At 38.2% G+C, this 14,144-nt stretch overlaps 1 protein-coding gene across 1 annotated transcript in view; it reads left to right on the top strand.

The window, feature by feature from the left end:
• COL1A2 (collagen type I alpha 2 chain) overlaps window positions 1-14,144 on the top strand; it is a 40,094-nt gene that overhangs the window by 1,408 nt on the left and 24,542 nt on the right. The window contains exons 2-16 of the mRNA XM_009641871.2: window positions 980-990; window positions 1,613-1,630; window positions 2,320-2,355; window positions 4,013-4,096; window positions 5,461-5,517; window positions 7,674-7,718; window positions 7,823-7,876; window positions 8,205-8,258; window positions 8,647-8,700; window positions 9,262-9,315; window positions 9,594-9,647; window positions 11,366-11,410; window positions 11,668-11,721; window positions 11,833-11,877; window positions 13,380-13,433. Of these exons, the coding sequence (XP_009640166.1) occupies window positions 980-990; window positions 1,613-1,630; window positions 2,320-2,355; window positions 4,013-4,096; window positions 5,461-5,517; window positions 7,674-7,718; window positions 7,823-7,876; window positions 8,205-8,258; window positions 8,647-8,700; window positions 9,262-9,315; window positions 9,594-9,647; window positions 11,366-11,410; window positions 11,668-11,721; window positions 11,833-11,877; window positions 13,380-13,433 (719 nt within the window). The remainder of the gene's footprint in view (window positions 1-979; window positions 991-1,612; window positions 1,631-2,319; window positions 2,356-4,012; window positions 4,097-5,460; window positions 5,518-7,673; window positions 7,719-7,822; window positions 7,877-8,204; window positions 8,259-8,646; window positions 8,701-9,261; window positions 9,316-9,593; window positions 9,648-11,365; window positions 11,411-11,667; window positions 11,722-11,832; window positions 11,878-13,379; window positions 13,434-14,144) is intronic.

Consider the following 14,144-nt stretch of genomic DNA (forward strand, 5'->3'; position numbering starts at 1 on the left):
GGGTCGTGTGGGGGCCCCCCCGCACCGACCGCCCCCGCTTTTCCCGACCTGAGATAGTGCAGTCGCCAGCGTCACCGTCCCCCGGGGGCAGTAATGATTTTAATTCCGAGTTCATCCAGGCCATCGGTGTCCCGCCGTGGCATTTCAGTGCTTTAGTGGTGTTCAGCACTTCAGTATTGTTACATTTTTGCTGGACTGTGTGAATTTAGTGTGATCGAGCATTGCCAAAGTGGCTCTTTGTGGAAAAACACCCAACAACTTGTCAGTAATAATGTCAAACCGCTGGCAATTAAAGTGTAATGGTAAGTTTCAGCCAAAACAGATTTTTAATTGCTTCAAATTCAGAAAACAGATTTTTGAAAATTAGTATCTCCAACTAGTTAAGAAGAACATACTTAGCAGTAAATAACATACAGAGAGAAAGTTTTTTGCTATTTGGTGTTTGATAGCTTCAAACCGTTAACACATACCAAGACATTTTGCAGGAAATTGTGGAAATAAGTATGTTTGGGTAGAACCATTCCCCATAAAAAGTGAGATGGGGCCACATATTAAAATTTAAGATTACTCCTACAATTTGGTATCTTCACATGTGTCAGCCTGTCTGGCTGTCATCTGTTGCATGCACACATATGTGAAAATACATATGTGCATTTTTTTCCATGGAGATACGTTTAAGCATGTTTAGAGCAGGCTTGTAGAAGATACCTGCCTTTTTACCATATCAACCATATTACTTGTTTTAATTTCACTAGCAAGTCTGGTTTGAATTTGAAATACATAGTGATCTCACCTGTGAGTCTTTACAGTTTAAGATAATCACCTTAAAAGTAAGAAATTACATTAAGAAACTCTTTCTTGCATTAAGAAAATTAACAAAAATGCATTTTGATTTAAAAGCATTGAAATGTAAAACTTGTAAAATAACCGAATCCACACCCTAATGATGTCCTTTTTTTTCTTTCCCTTCTTTTTCCAGATGTGAGTGAGGTCAGTATAATCATTTTTTATCTGATATGTAACACTCAACTTCAATTAACAGGCTAGACTTCTTTTTCGGTACAGTATTATTTACTAACGTTAATTCCCAAGGTGGTCATGGAAAGATACAGATTAAATCCTGAAGGGACTGCCTGGAAAGGTACCCACCCCAATTTCTCAAGTGGGACGGCCTTTTTAAGGGACTGCCTTCATAGGTGTAAAGACCATGAGGAGAAAGTAACGGAGCAGTGGTGTTTGGACATTATACCTGGCAGTTTGGATTGGAGATGACTGTACTTTAAAGCCAGTCTTCCAGTCTAAATTTCATTGCAGAGAAGGATTATGAAAGAACTCAGGTGTGACTTTTTTCATGCCAGTTTTGTAGGCTGTAATAGGTATAAAATTGCCAGTCTTCAGCAGAATGTTCTAATGTAGTTACATGTATCTTTGCTATATAATAATCTCCTAGCCTTCATAGTAATTTAAAATCACAGGGCATACTTAAGTATACTGTACTGAGAAAAATTGTAGTTATTTAAGAAGATGAGTCTAAGTTTGTACATTATTTTAGTTTAAAATACTGGGAGAAATTTTATCTTTTTTTCTTAATTCTCTTCTTTATTTTTTCCAGGCACCTGCAGGGCGGAAGGTAAGCATTTTTATTTTTCTTGTATGGAAATGGAGATGGTATCAGATTTTCTTGGGCAGATTAATATTTTGTTGAATATTGGATGAAAGGAAAACTGACTACATTCATTATTGCCAGTGTCCCCTGAGAACAGCACTGGCACTGAGAAGAATAGGAAGTAAAAAGGAGGGAACAACGGGTGCAAGATCTTAATACCTGGGTAAATTCAAATATTGGATTTAAGCTGCTTTATGCAAGAGCAGGACTAAGCCTACCAAGAACTAAAATGCATCAAAGCAGCCTTCTTGTTCAACCAGAGATCTTTCCTTTGGAAAGATTTACATGAATTGAACAGTAGAGCAATATCCATACAGGTCTAAAAGGCTAAATAGATTCTGTTTTGTTTCTAAAAGTCTCTGCTGTTAAATTAGAGCTAGTTATTCAGTAGAGACTAAAATCAGCTTTGAAAGTATTTCTGTGGACTGTACAGTGATACTTTTAACTGATGTAGTAATGACAGTGACTAATCTGTTTCCAATAGCTTCCTGTGGAAAAAGAATATGCTGTCTGTGGAAAATAGCTATCGAACCTGTATGTGCAGTCTTCTTTCCCTTTTTCATGTACACTAATTACTTTTAATGTATCTGTTTCCCTGTATCATCCTGGAAAATTTCCACAGAAACTCATCAAGTTTTATTTTCTTCCAGCAGGGCCCTAGAGGAGACAAAGGGCCACAGGGAGAAAGGGTAAGGAATTTGATTGACATTCATTTGTTTGTGATCTTTGAACAGTTGTTGGAAGACCAGTTGGAAAAAACTAAGTTTAGGCATTGATGTGGGATTAAATGAATGCACCTGTAGAAGCTTGCATTTAAAATTTCATTAAAAAGAAACCAAGTTATCTATGTACCAAATTCTGCCCCGGCAATACCTCACCAACCTAATTATGGTCATTGTGCCTGAGCAGAGAAGGCTGAGTTCAGACGGCAGCCTAGCACTCAAGTGTTGGTTTGAAAAAATTTTTTCCAGCTGCCCACAGTGGAAATCGTGCCTGAAAATGCAAAAGTGGAAGTTGACATATAAAGGTGTAGCCTTTGAACAATCTGGTATATGGATAAGCTCTCTACATCAAACCCAGAAAGACAAAGCTAGCTTCGAGGACCATTCATTATCTGTTCCTCCAAAGATGGCTTGAAAAAGCTCTCTTCTTGGCAGCCAGGCATTTGTTATCTGCCTTCTATTAGTCAAAGCGGATATTGTACTGTTAAAGGCTACTGTGAAAGTAACCATAAATAAGGACAGCTGAATAATTTAATTGTAATGTTGATTCATATTGCTGATATCTGCTTTTCTGATTTGTTTCTCCATCGTTGCTGCTTTTTGTAAAGTGGCATTCTGAAGTTCAAATTCTTATCTGGGCAGTTTGTAGTTATCATGTCTTTTTTTTATCTTCTGAAAATGAAAATGCCATAGTACTGATAGGTAGCTCTTGAAGATTTCTTAGATCGTAATATGCTGACAAATGTAATGAGAACTAATAGGAAGGGTATATTTGTATGGTTGACTGGATATTTGCTTTAGGCTACCACTAACTGTATTTCTTTGATGAAATGAAATACGTGCTTTGTCCTGAAGGCAGCAAGCCTAATCCTGCTCCTTTAGAAACCCATAAGACTTTTATTATGGATTTCATCTAGCACTGAACTGGGTCCAAAATACAGACCAAAATAAATACCTCACCTCAACTGCCACGATGGCAAAACTCTACCAGCTTTGTGCGTTGAGGATGAAAGAATATAAGGGCAAATGTTGCTGGGCTGAACACATGTCATTTCAAGCTGTTGTAAAAGAAATTATGACTGGTAGCAGAGTGACAGTATCAAAAATCTGTAGAAGAGTCCTGCTTTATTGTCACTGAATTTGCAATTATACCAGCAAATAGCCTAAATTGATTAAGAACTGGCCTTTGACTTAGATCTATGTTAGTTCATACCAGTAGGGCTGACCTCTGCCAATTTCAGCTGGTCAAATTTTAGTCTCTCACTAACAGAATCTGACAGGCTGTGTGGGTCCGCATGGGTCACTTGGGGTTCATGGGTCCAAAATTTGGTCGTTTAAAATAAAACTTCCCAATTTGGAGCTTATGATTTGGTAGCATAGATCCAATATTGCCCCCATAAATCTTCTCAAACGTGAAACTACAGTAAATATCTGACACAAGGTGTGGCAAGGCAATGTAAATTCAGCCTGTGCTAATTTTCTGAAGTTAGCCATTTATTGAAACTGCATATATAGCACTGCTGTAGCGTGTACTGTAGGTGCCTGGTTGTTAATGGGTTTATCACTTCTGAGATTTCTTTAGCCACTTCTGATGTTCACTTTATAATCCTCTTTTTGACTCTAGGGTCCACCAGGTCCACCAGGCAGAGATGGTGAAGATGGTCTACCAGGTCCTCCAGGCCCCCCTGGTCCTCCAGGTCTTGGCGGAGTAAGGCATCCAAAGTTTCTATTACTGAAACTGATAATCTGTGCTTTGTGACTAAATGCCTATCTGCTGGAACACACTGATGTTGCATTGAAGAGTAGAGGAAACATTCTCTTGTGATCGGCAAGAAATCGATGGTCCCAGTTCCAATGAAACTCTCCTTGGGATATATATTTTCCGTGGCAAATTTGGATTCTGTATTCAACAGGGACTTATGCGCAGGAGCAAATCAACCCTGTTAATTAGCATTACATTTTACAGCTGTAATGTGTATGGATTAGGAATCAACTAAATGAAACCAGTGCCATTAAGCAGATGGAGAAAAGAAACGGCACTTTGCAGTTGGGTTCAAGAGACAGCAACTGTATTGGAATAAGCTGAAGACAACTACCCTTAAGCTTAAAGTCCATACTTAAAAGTTCTTCACAATTTTAGAATATCTTCCTTTAGAATTTTTAATTTCTATCTGTATTCATGCTGCAGAACGTAAATGGACTGTGTCGCATACGCACTTTCTGCAGAAGTGTCCATCATGTATTCTCTGCGGAATGCTGGCTTTAACTCTTTGCTTGACATTAGCTTGCACAGGGAGCATGAAGACATACAGTATCGTTTTGATCAAGTTTAGTAAATCCTCCTGCATGGAAGAACACTCTTTTGCCTTCAACTCGAATAGCAATGATTTATTTTCCTATTAGAAACCCCAAAATGCTTTCATTAATTTCTGTTATTTTAATATGCTAATAAAATAAAACAAGCAAGAAAAGGATTTTAAATTGTGTTCTATAGAACTTTTTTCCATTTTAGTGAAGAGGGAAAATGTACTTTACAAAACTAGATGTATATTTGCCTACAAAACTTATACTGATAAATGATCAGAAATCCAGTGCAGTGTTTCTAAGGCTGCATGCTCCTCAGATCTTTTCAAAGCTGAAGGGCCCATGTCATCCGTAGTCAGTCAAGGCTGGTACGTGAATTTTAGCAAGTGTGGTGAAAAAATATATAGAATTTCCCTCATTGGAAATGAGGCAGAACGATTTGAGGGTTTCAAAAAAGTTTTCAATTTTAAGAGCACTGAGTTTACATTCTTAATTTTCAGTTCACACTATTGCATTGCCTCTCTGTCACTACTTTGTAGATATTTGAGGCCATTGTGTGAAAGGGCCTTCCTAGTAAAATGAAGTCTTTCTGGAAACAAGTGAATGGAAATGTATTTATAATAGGGCCATGTTTACTGAGTTTTATGTATGCTGTTTTGACATACTGTATAGCAAGTCAGATGACAGTTAGATGTAGAGTGATAATTATCAATAGTTTTTAAAGTAAAATTTTTAGTATTTTAATTTTGAACTTTTTGTCACCTACAGAACTTCGCTGCTCAATATGATCCATCTAAAGCAGCTGACTTTGGCCCAGGACCTATGGTAGGTATATCATTACTTGCTTGATAACTTGCACAGATAATGTGTTTAGTATTTTCCTTTGAGTCTAATCCAGCTGTATTAATGCAAAGCATAGTTTTTAAATGAGCGTTTTGATCATATGTTGAGTCAGACTGTAAACTGATCCTCTGGTGTTCAACAGTGTGAAATGTTTGAAATATAGTCTTAGGACATGAATTATGGTCTTGGGACTGTATATTTAACTTGAATGTAGCACAACTGGGTCTTGTGCTTTAATTCTGTCTGTTGACCACACTTTTATGAATCAGTGAATCTCATAATCTGATGTCAGATAACACATTTAATTTGATATAGTATTACTTTACCCATACTGAGACGGAAGACTGTAAAGCTGTTCTCCAAAGCAGACATAGGTCTAGAAAGTACCTCAGTATCTCAGCTCCAGTTGGTGACCATTTTTCTCCCATGGCTGTACAACCCTTTTGATACTCTTGGATTGCACAGGTTTGGTAAGAAATTGGCCACCACATTTGGTTCTCAGCAATTGAACGTTAGCATTTGCTACTACAAGGCTATTCTGAGGAGGAATCTTTATCGGTTAATGTATCCTGTGGACATTTAAGGAGTCTATTGCCTCTCCACATGAATTTGTAACCCTTCCTAATATTAGAAGTTATTTTCAGTGTAGATAGATAGCAGAATATGGGTTAAATTTCGCCATACACACTGACATCACAGACAACGCATCTGATGGGTGAGCAGCAGGATGAAGGCTGCCCAGGATTATTCTGGGTCAAGTGCTTGTTTCCTTTCCTGAAAATAGTGTAATATTAAATGAATTTTTGAAGATATTTTGGCATCCATCTAGGTAATAAATATAGGAAAATACAAGTATCTTTAATCAAATTCTGTCCTCAGTGTCTGACAGTAAATGTAAGAGGAAATTTTAAGTTTCATAAAGAAAATGTGAGAGATTGGGAAGATAGAAAAGGAGGGAAAAACAGTTATGGAATATAATTTCTGAAGAGATTCACAGAGCTTATGCAGCACATATGATTCAGACTGTCCAGAAACAGTTATTTTTCCTAGAATTACTGCATATTTTTATAGCCACAAGACTGCTTTAGCTTCCATAAGTAAATGCCTGTATTTGATATGCATTTATTCCCCTTAATAAAAAGTATTCAGTCTTATGGGAAAGCTACATAAGCCATTAAAAAGCTGACACTCGATTTAAATCTCATAATGAGAAAATCTAAAAGAGTTCCCAATAAAGTTTTAAAACCAATTAAAAACATAATGATTTCTGTTGAAACCTCTCATAGAAGATTTGTTTGGACAATAAAAGCCTAAATTAAATTCAGTTCAAACTTATTTGGTTGCTTAATAGAGCTTAAGACAACTGTTAAGAAAGTGCAGTAATCTATGGAAGTGTCCTTTTTAAAAGTGATTTTTGACCCTTTTTTCCAACATGTATGTAAATTCTAAATTCAGTCAAGGAGAGTATGTTAGTGACTTATTTTGGAGGTGAAATGAAGATAATTTGATCAAAACAAAAAAACAATGACATATTAAAATAGAAATTGATCATTATTTGAAATAGATGTATACACAATATGTATAAGAGTTGTTTGATTTCTTTCCAAAATTATGTGTGAACCTCCCAGTTCATGGTGATACTGCCATTTATATACCTTTACTTTCTCTTTTCCCTCCCTGCCATTTTAAAGATCTTTTTCTCCAACATCTCTTCTTGAAAATCATGATAAAATTGAGAGGCCCCAAAATACAACCTTTCTTAATGCATTATCACCCTCATCTTTAAACTCTGGAAGTTCAGGCACAGGAAGGAAGAGGGTACATAGAAGAATGAACCAGTGCACTTGCTAACAAGCCAGAATAGATTAAGAAGCCTAATCACAAGGTCCCCAGCCATAATGGTATGTTTCTAATCATCTAACTGGATTCTGCACTGGTTCATTGCCATTAGAAGATCTCTTTGCACTTGGACTGCCTGTGCAAATTCATGCCAATCTCTTCCTCTAACTTGATTTGGACATCGCGTACTGCAAACTGTAATGCTTACCAACATTTGAGGAATACCAGGAACTGGTGTTATAAATGAGTTTATATAGTGGTGATTTTCTTAAAAAGTTTTTATAATTTTTCTCCCCTAGGGTTTAATGGGACCTAGAGGCCCACCTGGAGCATCTGGACCCCCTGTAAGTACAGTCTCATCTCTCCTGCTGACTAATTAACATTGACATACCTGTAAAATCACAAAGCAACTTGTTCAAACACTGACAAAATCTTCCTCCTCTTCTAGGGTCCTCCTGGTTTTCAAGGCGTTCCTGGTGAGCCTGGTGAACCTGGTCAAACAGTAAGTACAGGTTTCACATGCAGACACTGTTAGCGTTAGAAATAGGACACCAAAGTAGGCTTGTAATGCTTAGACCTGTTTCTCCTACCCATATGCATGTCCTTGAGTGTTTGAATTGGGTATTCCTGCTTGATCCTGTTACAGAAATAGAGCTGAACACTCAGATTCAGTCTTCTTCATACTGGAATCACGAAGTGCAAAGTCAATTAGGGTGGAAGGACCTTTCTTCAGTTCAGGCTCCAGCTATGCCCTAACTCAAGTCAGAAACCAGTGAAAAGACTTATCTGAAGAATGATGCTTTAAGTAATCTTCAATCTATTTTTAACAGGGTCCCCAGGGTCCTCGTGGTCCCCCTGGTCCTCCAGGAAAGGCTGGTGAAGACGTAAGTAGCTATTAAATGTTTCTCATCTCTTTTGGGGCCGTGATTCAACTCTAACATCAGGCTATTGTTAAGCTAAGCATTCTATTTGCCATAATTTTTACATTGTTCTATAATACTGGATAGAATAAATAAACCCCTGAAATAATTCTTTTTATAGTACAAGAGATGCTGTATGTTGGAAATGTACAGAAGAATGGATAACTTCAAAACCTTTCCAGATACATTATTTAGCTTCCTGAATACAGGAAGAGGGAAACTTCAAAGCTAACAAGCTCTCTGTATTTAGTGAAAAAGAGAAACTTTGCCAATGTGTTTTCTTTTTTAATGTTTTATGTTGTTGTTTTATAAAATTAGCTTTCCTTCTTAGTGCATTTTACTGCATTTTTAGGGTCACCCTGGCAAACCTGGAAGACCTGGTGAGAGGGGTGTTGCTGGCCCTCAGGTATGTAGCAATCTACTGTATACAATAAACAACGGTTCTCAATGAAACCTAATGACATCTCTGAATTGCACCACATTAACAGTCTAATAATTCTCCCTATATGCATTAATCCAGTTTCGGCTCTTACCTTCAGGGATACCATATAGTTATGATTTTGTTTTGTGTTCCCCATCCAGCCCTCCTCCTCTGCCCTGCCCTCCCCCCCGGCCCCTCCCTCCCCACCTCCCCTTCCCCTGCAAAGCTAGTGTAATTAGTAACAGAAGTGACATAGCGAGGAGTTACACAGGGGCAGGTGAGTGGGAACCTTGGCATAGAAAGCTAAAACAGCTGTGCTATCATATGTTAATGCATGAAATTTCTGAGATTCAGAACTGGAAAATCAGGTTGATTAGTGTTAGTCTTGGAACAAGTCTGATCCTGGGAGGTTGAGGAATGGACTGTGTTCCTCACTTAAGTGATTACAGTCCAAATCTACTCATTAATTTTATTGAAAGACTTATGCTTTTTCTTTTTAACTGCAGTAATATGAGAGACAATCATTCATGCACTGTGTGTTTTTAGGGTGCTCGTGGTTTCCCTGGAACTCCTGGTCTGCCTGGCTTTAAGGGAATTAGGGTGAGTATATATATACACTTTTTCCCTGAATAGTGAAGACTGACAACACTTGGGCATACTGAAAACCCCTGGAAAACCCCTCAAAGTTAAGAGTGCATGAACCTCTTTGAAGGTTTTAAAATCTCCTGATATGAAAGAGTGACTTTCTTTTAAAAAATCATAAGATTACATTAGGAAATCATTTTGTATGGAAAAGATTTACCTTACAAGATTAAGAGTTTGTGTATAGCCATTTGTGGGAAAATATATGTTAATATTTATTTTTCTGCTCAATACAGGGACACAATGGTCTGGATGGTCAAAAGGGACAACCCGGTACTCCTGGCAGCAAGGTAAAGATGAAATCTGAAAACGTAGGGTGTAGCTCTTTCTAGCGGAAGACGTACAAAGTCCCCTCCAGTCTTCCATGTTGTCATTAAACATTGCCCAGCTGCAATAATCTAGAAGTCAGTGGATCCATCTAGGACAAATACATGTACCTTAACATGAGAAATCATTCCTGGGGCCTTACTCCTGAGCCCTCACTCAAGTTAGTACTTTCAGTGAGTAAGTGCAGCAGAACTGAGCTCCTGATGATCAACTATCCAGCAGCACTTAAGACTGATTTTGCTATCTCTGCTTTTCTATGCATAGTACTTGGCATTTTGCTGTTGGTTTTTTTTTTAAGCACACTAAAATGAAAAAATCTCATTTTTCTAAAGAACTCTGCTGTGTGAGAAATTCTGCTCTGTTCTAATGTAAGGCTTTCTGCTAAAAATTTGGATAAATGCAGTGCTCTTCTGGGTTAAGGCTATTTGATCTTCAGTCTTTTTCTTTCTTAACTACCTTCTTCATATTAGTGCACATTTGAACAGTGTCCTTAAAAAAATGTTTTTAAATATGGCCTAGAAACATCTCCAGCAAACTCTTCCTCTCTTAGTTTCTTCTTCTCCCATTCCACCTCAGTGCCTAATAGCAGTGTTCTTAAAAAAAACACTACTGCAGTATTGGGTTTTGGGAAATTTTAATGCTGCTGACTTATTCACAGGAGATTTGTATTCAAGAACTTTTAATATAAAAATGAAAAGCTCAAATACTAATTCTCCCTCCTGCTTGTTTCTAAGAGCTTAGCACTACTTGCTTTATAGAGTTATTAATTGTAACATAGCATTTTCCAATATCACTGCAAGTTGTTAACCTTCAGAAGAAGTTTGGTAAAGAGATAGCAAACACTCAGTCTGTCCAGTTGTTGGAAATTAAAAACAGATAGAGTAATTAAGTAAAGGAAAGAACAGTTATTAGTAAGAGTGCTGATCTGTCTGGAAAACACAAGCATGATAAATCAAGGTCACTCATGATACAGCTCTGCTAATAGCAGTGATGAAGGCAAAAACTTGTGCTGTTTGCAGCATTCAAGACTAGGTGCAATTCAGATATATTGAGGATACAGGTGGTCTAGAACAAATCTTGTCACTATAGACCAGCCTAGACCAACTGCAGGCTTGCTGAGAACACTTAATACTAGAGGGAGAGGAGTCATGTTTTAATGGCTGTCGCTCGTATCACAGTGTTACTGGTCTTAAGTTAAAAATACCTGAGGCAGATCCTTATTTCCAGCCATTTGACAGGAACTTGGTCACCTTAACCTAAGGCAAAAGAAAGGATCATTCTTCTGTCTAGCTAAAAAACAGCTGCTGATCAGTCTGAATTTGTAGTTGACTATCCAGGCCCTATCTCTTAGGTTTGTGCTGCAGAGTAAATATCAGAATAAAGAAAGGAGGTAAAGAAAACTGAGGTGGGTAAGCAAAGATGAGATGTGTAAGTGAAGCAACTTGCTCTGGCACTCCTCTTCTAAGAGGATCTCTACTGGACATGTTCCAGTATATGCAGGGACAGTCACAGTCTTGGCACCCTCAGAAACTGATGTACTGTTGTTGTATATTGTGGTGCAAGCGCTACAGTAGACAAAGACAGTAGGATCCAGCAGTTTAATATCTCTCTAGATGGTGTTGTGCTATCTGTCCAAAGCATCCTTTAAGTGATTCAAGCCTGCAAACTTTCTCTTTCATAGGGAGAACCTGGTGCCCCTGGTGAAAATGGTACCCCAGGACAACCTGTAAGTATTTATTCCTGCCATGGAAAATGATAATCTGAGATATGGTTCAGCCAGAATTTTGATCGATTTCTGTCATCAGTGACACTCCAGCTTAGCTAGATACTGTAATGTATTAGTGTATGTAATGTAATGTGAATACTTGGAACAGAATTGCCTGGCTGCAACACACTTCCTATAGATACTTAGCAGAGAAAAAAAATCTATATATCATTGTTCAGTGAACAGGTATAAATGAGTTGGTTTTATTTTTGTTTCAGGGTGCTCGTGGTCTCCCTGGTGAGAGAGGAAGAGTAGGTGCACCCGGACCAGCTGTAAGTGGCTTCCCATCTTTCTGCTTTTCATCATGACCAACCACTTACTGTGGCTTTCTTTGATATTTGAATCTCTTTTGAAGCTCTATTTATCATGTTCTCTCCTCACAGGGTGCTCGTGGAAGTGATGGCAGCACTGGACCCACTGGACCTGCTGTAAGTTTCAGTCTTGATCTTTGACAGTCTGGTTCCATTAAGCCTTGAGTCCCTCATCCTGTTTATAGAGGATTTCTTGGGCTTCTGAGAAGTTGATTGTGTGGACGTTTTTAACACAGTTCTTTGTTGCTTATCAGACCATCACAAAAAGAATTAATAAAACATAAACCTTTTGCAGACAATATCCTGAGAGCCTCAGGATTTATATTAAACACATCAATATCAAATGAACCAAATAATCTCTCATTTGGGCTGGTGAGTTCATAGGGAAACACCTGATGAACAGAATTCTCATTTCCAGTAGTCTTAACAGAACAGCTCTCATTCCAAAATTGAAGAGACTTTATACCTTTTAACAGATATATACCGTGCATGTGCTGCAGATGACTATAATTATATACATCCTGAAACTGCTCTGTGTGCTCTAGGACACAGCTTTCCACCTGCGGCATTGTCCTATCTGACTAACAGGAGCTAATCTTTTTCGTTCTCCGCTGATAACGGAGTATGTGAGCTAGTGTGAAAGGCCAGTAAGATCCAACTGTCCTTATCTGACTGTTAAACAATAACTATTCTAATAAGTGCTAATCCAATGCAAATTTGTCTGTTTAAAAGGAGTTAGTGTTGCCATAGTGTACCACTGACTTCAGTAAACCTCGTTTATTTCAGTGAAATAAATGTGTGCACAAAGGGTATAGGTTTGAAGCTGTAAAAAAAAAATCAGGAATCGCCCAGAATAGGTTTTCCTTCCTGCCTTCAAAATTTCAGTCAATGGTGGAGCTGTACTTAGTTCCGTTAACTTTGCTAAAGTTTATTTTAATATTCCTTGTTAGATGTTAGAATTGGTACATGTTAGAATCAGCTCCTGCCCTCAGCTGCTGTTAAGCCTGATCCAGTTTCTAGTACATTCTCACTGACTTCAATATAAGTTGTGCCAAGCACTGGCTTGCAAAGTGGTGCAGAGATCTTACCAACCTCTTCCCATGTGTGAAGAAGGACAAGTGCTGTTATCAATACAGGGTTCTTGTGTGTTACCAGTAGTCCAGGACTACTGGTGTGAAAGTGTACACCATTACCCCTGCACAGTAAATGTGTTGGAAACAGCCACCTAAGACTTGCATTTGCAGGATGCAGTGATCCCCTGCATTCATTGTGGGACTGTACAGCAAGATATCTTGCCTTGCAGATGCCTGCATCTGCCCATCCTCTGTTTATTCTTTCTCAGGTGTTTGGCCTCAAGGCAAGGTTTTACCAATCGTTGCTTCATTCACACTTTTTTAGCTGCACTGCAAATGTTTTTCAGCATTGACCTTGCTCTTAACTGTGTGTAGTGAACCAAATCTGTCAGTTTGGAGTTGCAAAAGGCAACTGATATTCTGAGGCAGTAATGTGCAGAAGTGTCTACGTAAATGTACATTTTTTTAATCTGTTTACTTCAGCAAGCAAGATATTTCTGTCATCACTGAATACCTTTACACAACTGCTTCCCTTTCATTGCCTAGGGCCCTATTGGTGCTGCTGGTCCTCCAGGCTTCCCAGGTGCTCCTGGTGCTAAGGTATGAACATCTGCTTCTACTGGTACATTTGATAATGAAGGTGAAATATAGTAACAAGCATTGCTAGGCAGCAAAAAGACACCCTCTCTGAAATGGGAGTGCTTTCTTACCAGTTACAGATCGGGATGAGGATGAATCCCTACAGTATTTGGAGAACACCATATATGAATGCTAATTTAAAATCCAGCAGTTACTTCACAGCTGAAGATTATGCTAGGCAGGTTCAGGAAGACACATCATTTTTTTAATTTTGTTTTTTTTTTTTTACTGCTCCCTATGTGGTGCAGTTGTATATACCTTCAAAGGGTGACATGGATCATGATAAATAAGCAAAGAAGCAGTTTACATCATTTTACACAAGTAGTAGTATCGGGCTCCTTCCAACCTAAGTTCTTGAAATTACAATGGAGAAATAACATTTAAACTTCTCAGGTTTAGGGCAGTACCATTTTGCTCTTGCAGGCTACAACTTAGATGATTCAGGTTATTGCTCAGATCTCAGCATTTTTACCTGGGTAAGAGTCTCATTATTTTGAATTTTACTTTGTCCAAGGAAAGACGGAGGATTTGGGGCAAGAGTATTCCATATATTGAATTTACAAATTTCACTGACCATTTGCCAAAAAGCTCAGAGCTGCATACACTTAGATGTAGCATGATGCAGTTTTTCACCTTTAACACAAGTACACAAACTCTCTATCACAACAGACA

This window comes from Egretta garzetta, unplaced genomic scaffold, assembly GCF_000687185.1.
Source record: "Egretta garzetta isolate BGI_Z169 unplaced genomic scaffold, ASM68718v1 scaffold30, whole genome shotgun sequence".
NCBI classification, from domain to species: Eukaryota; Metazoa; Chordata; class Aves; order Pelecaniformes; family Ardeidae; genus Egretta; species Egretta garzetta.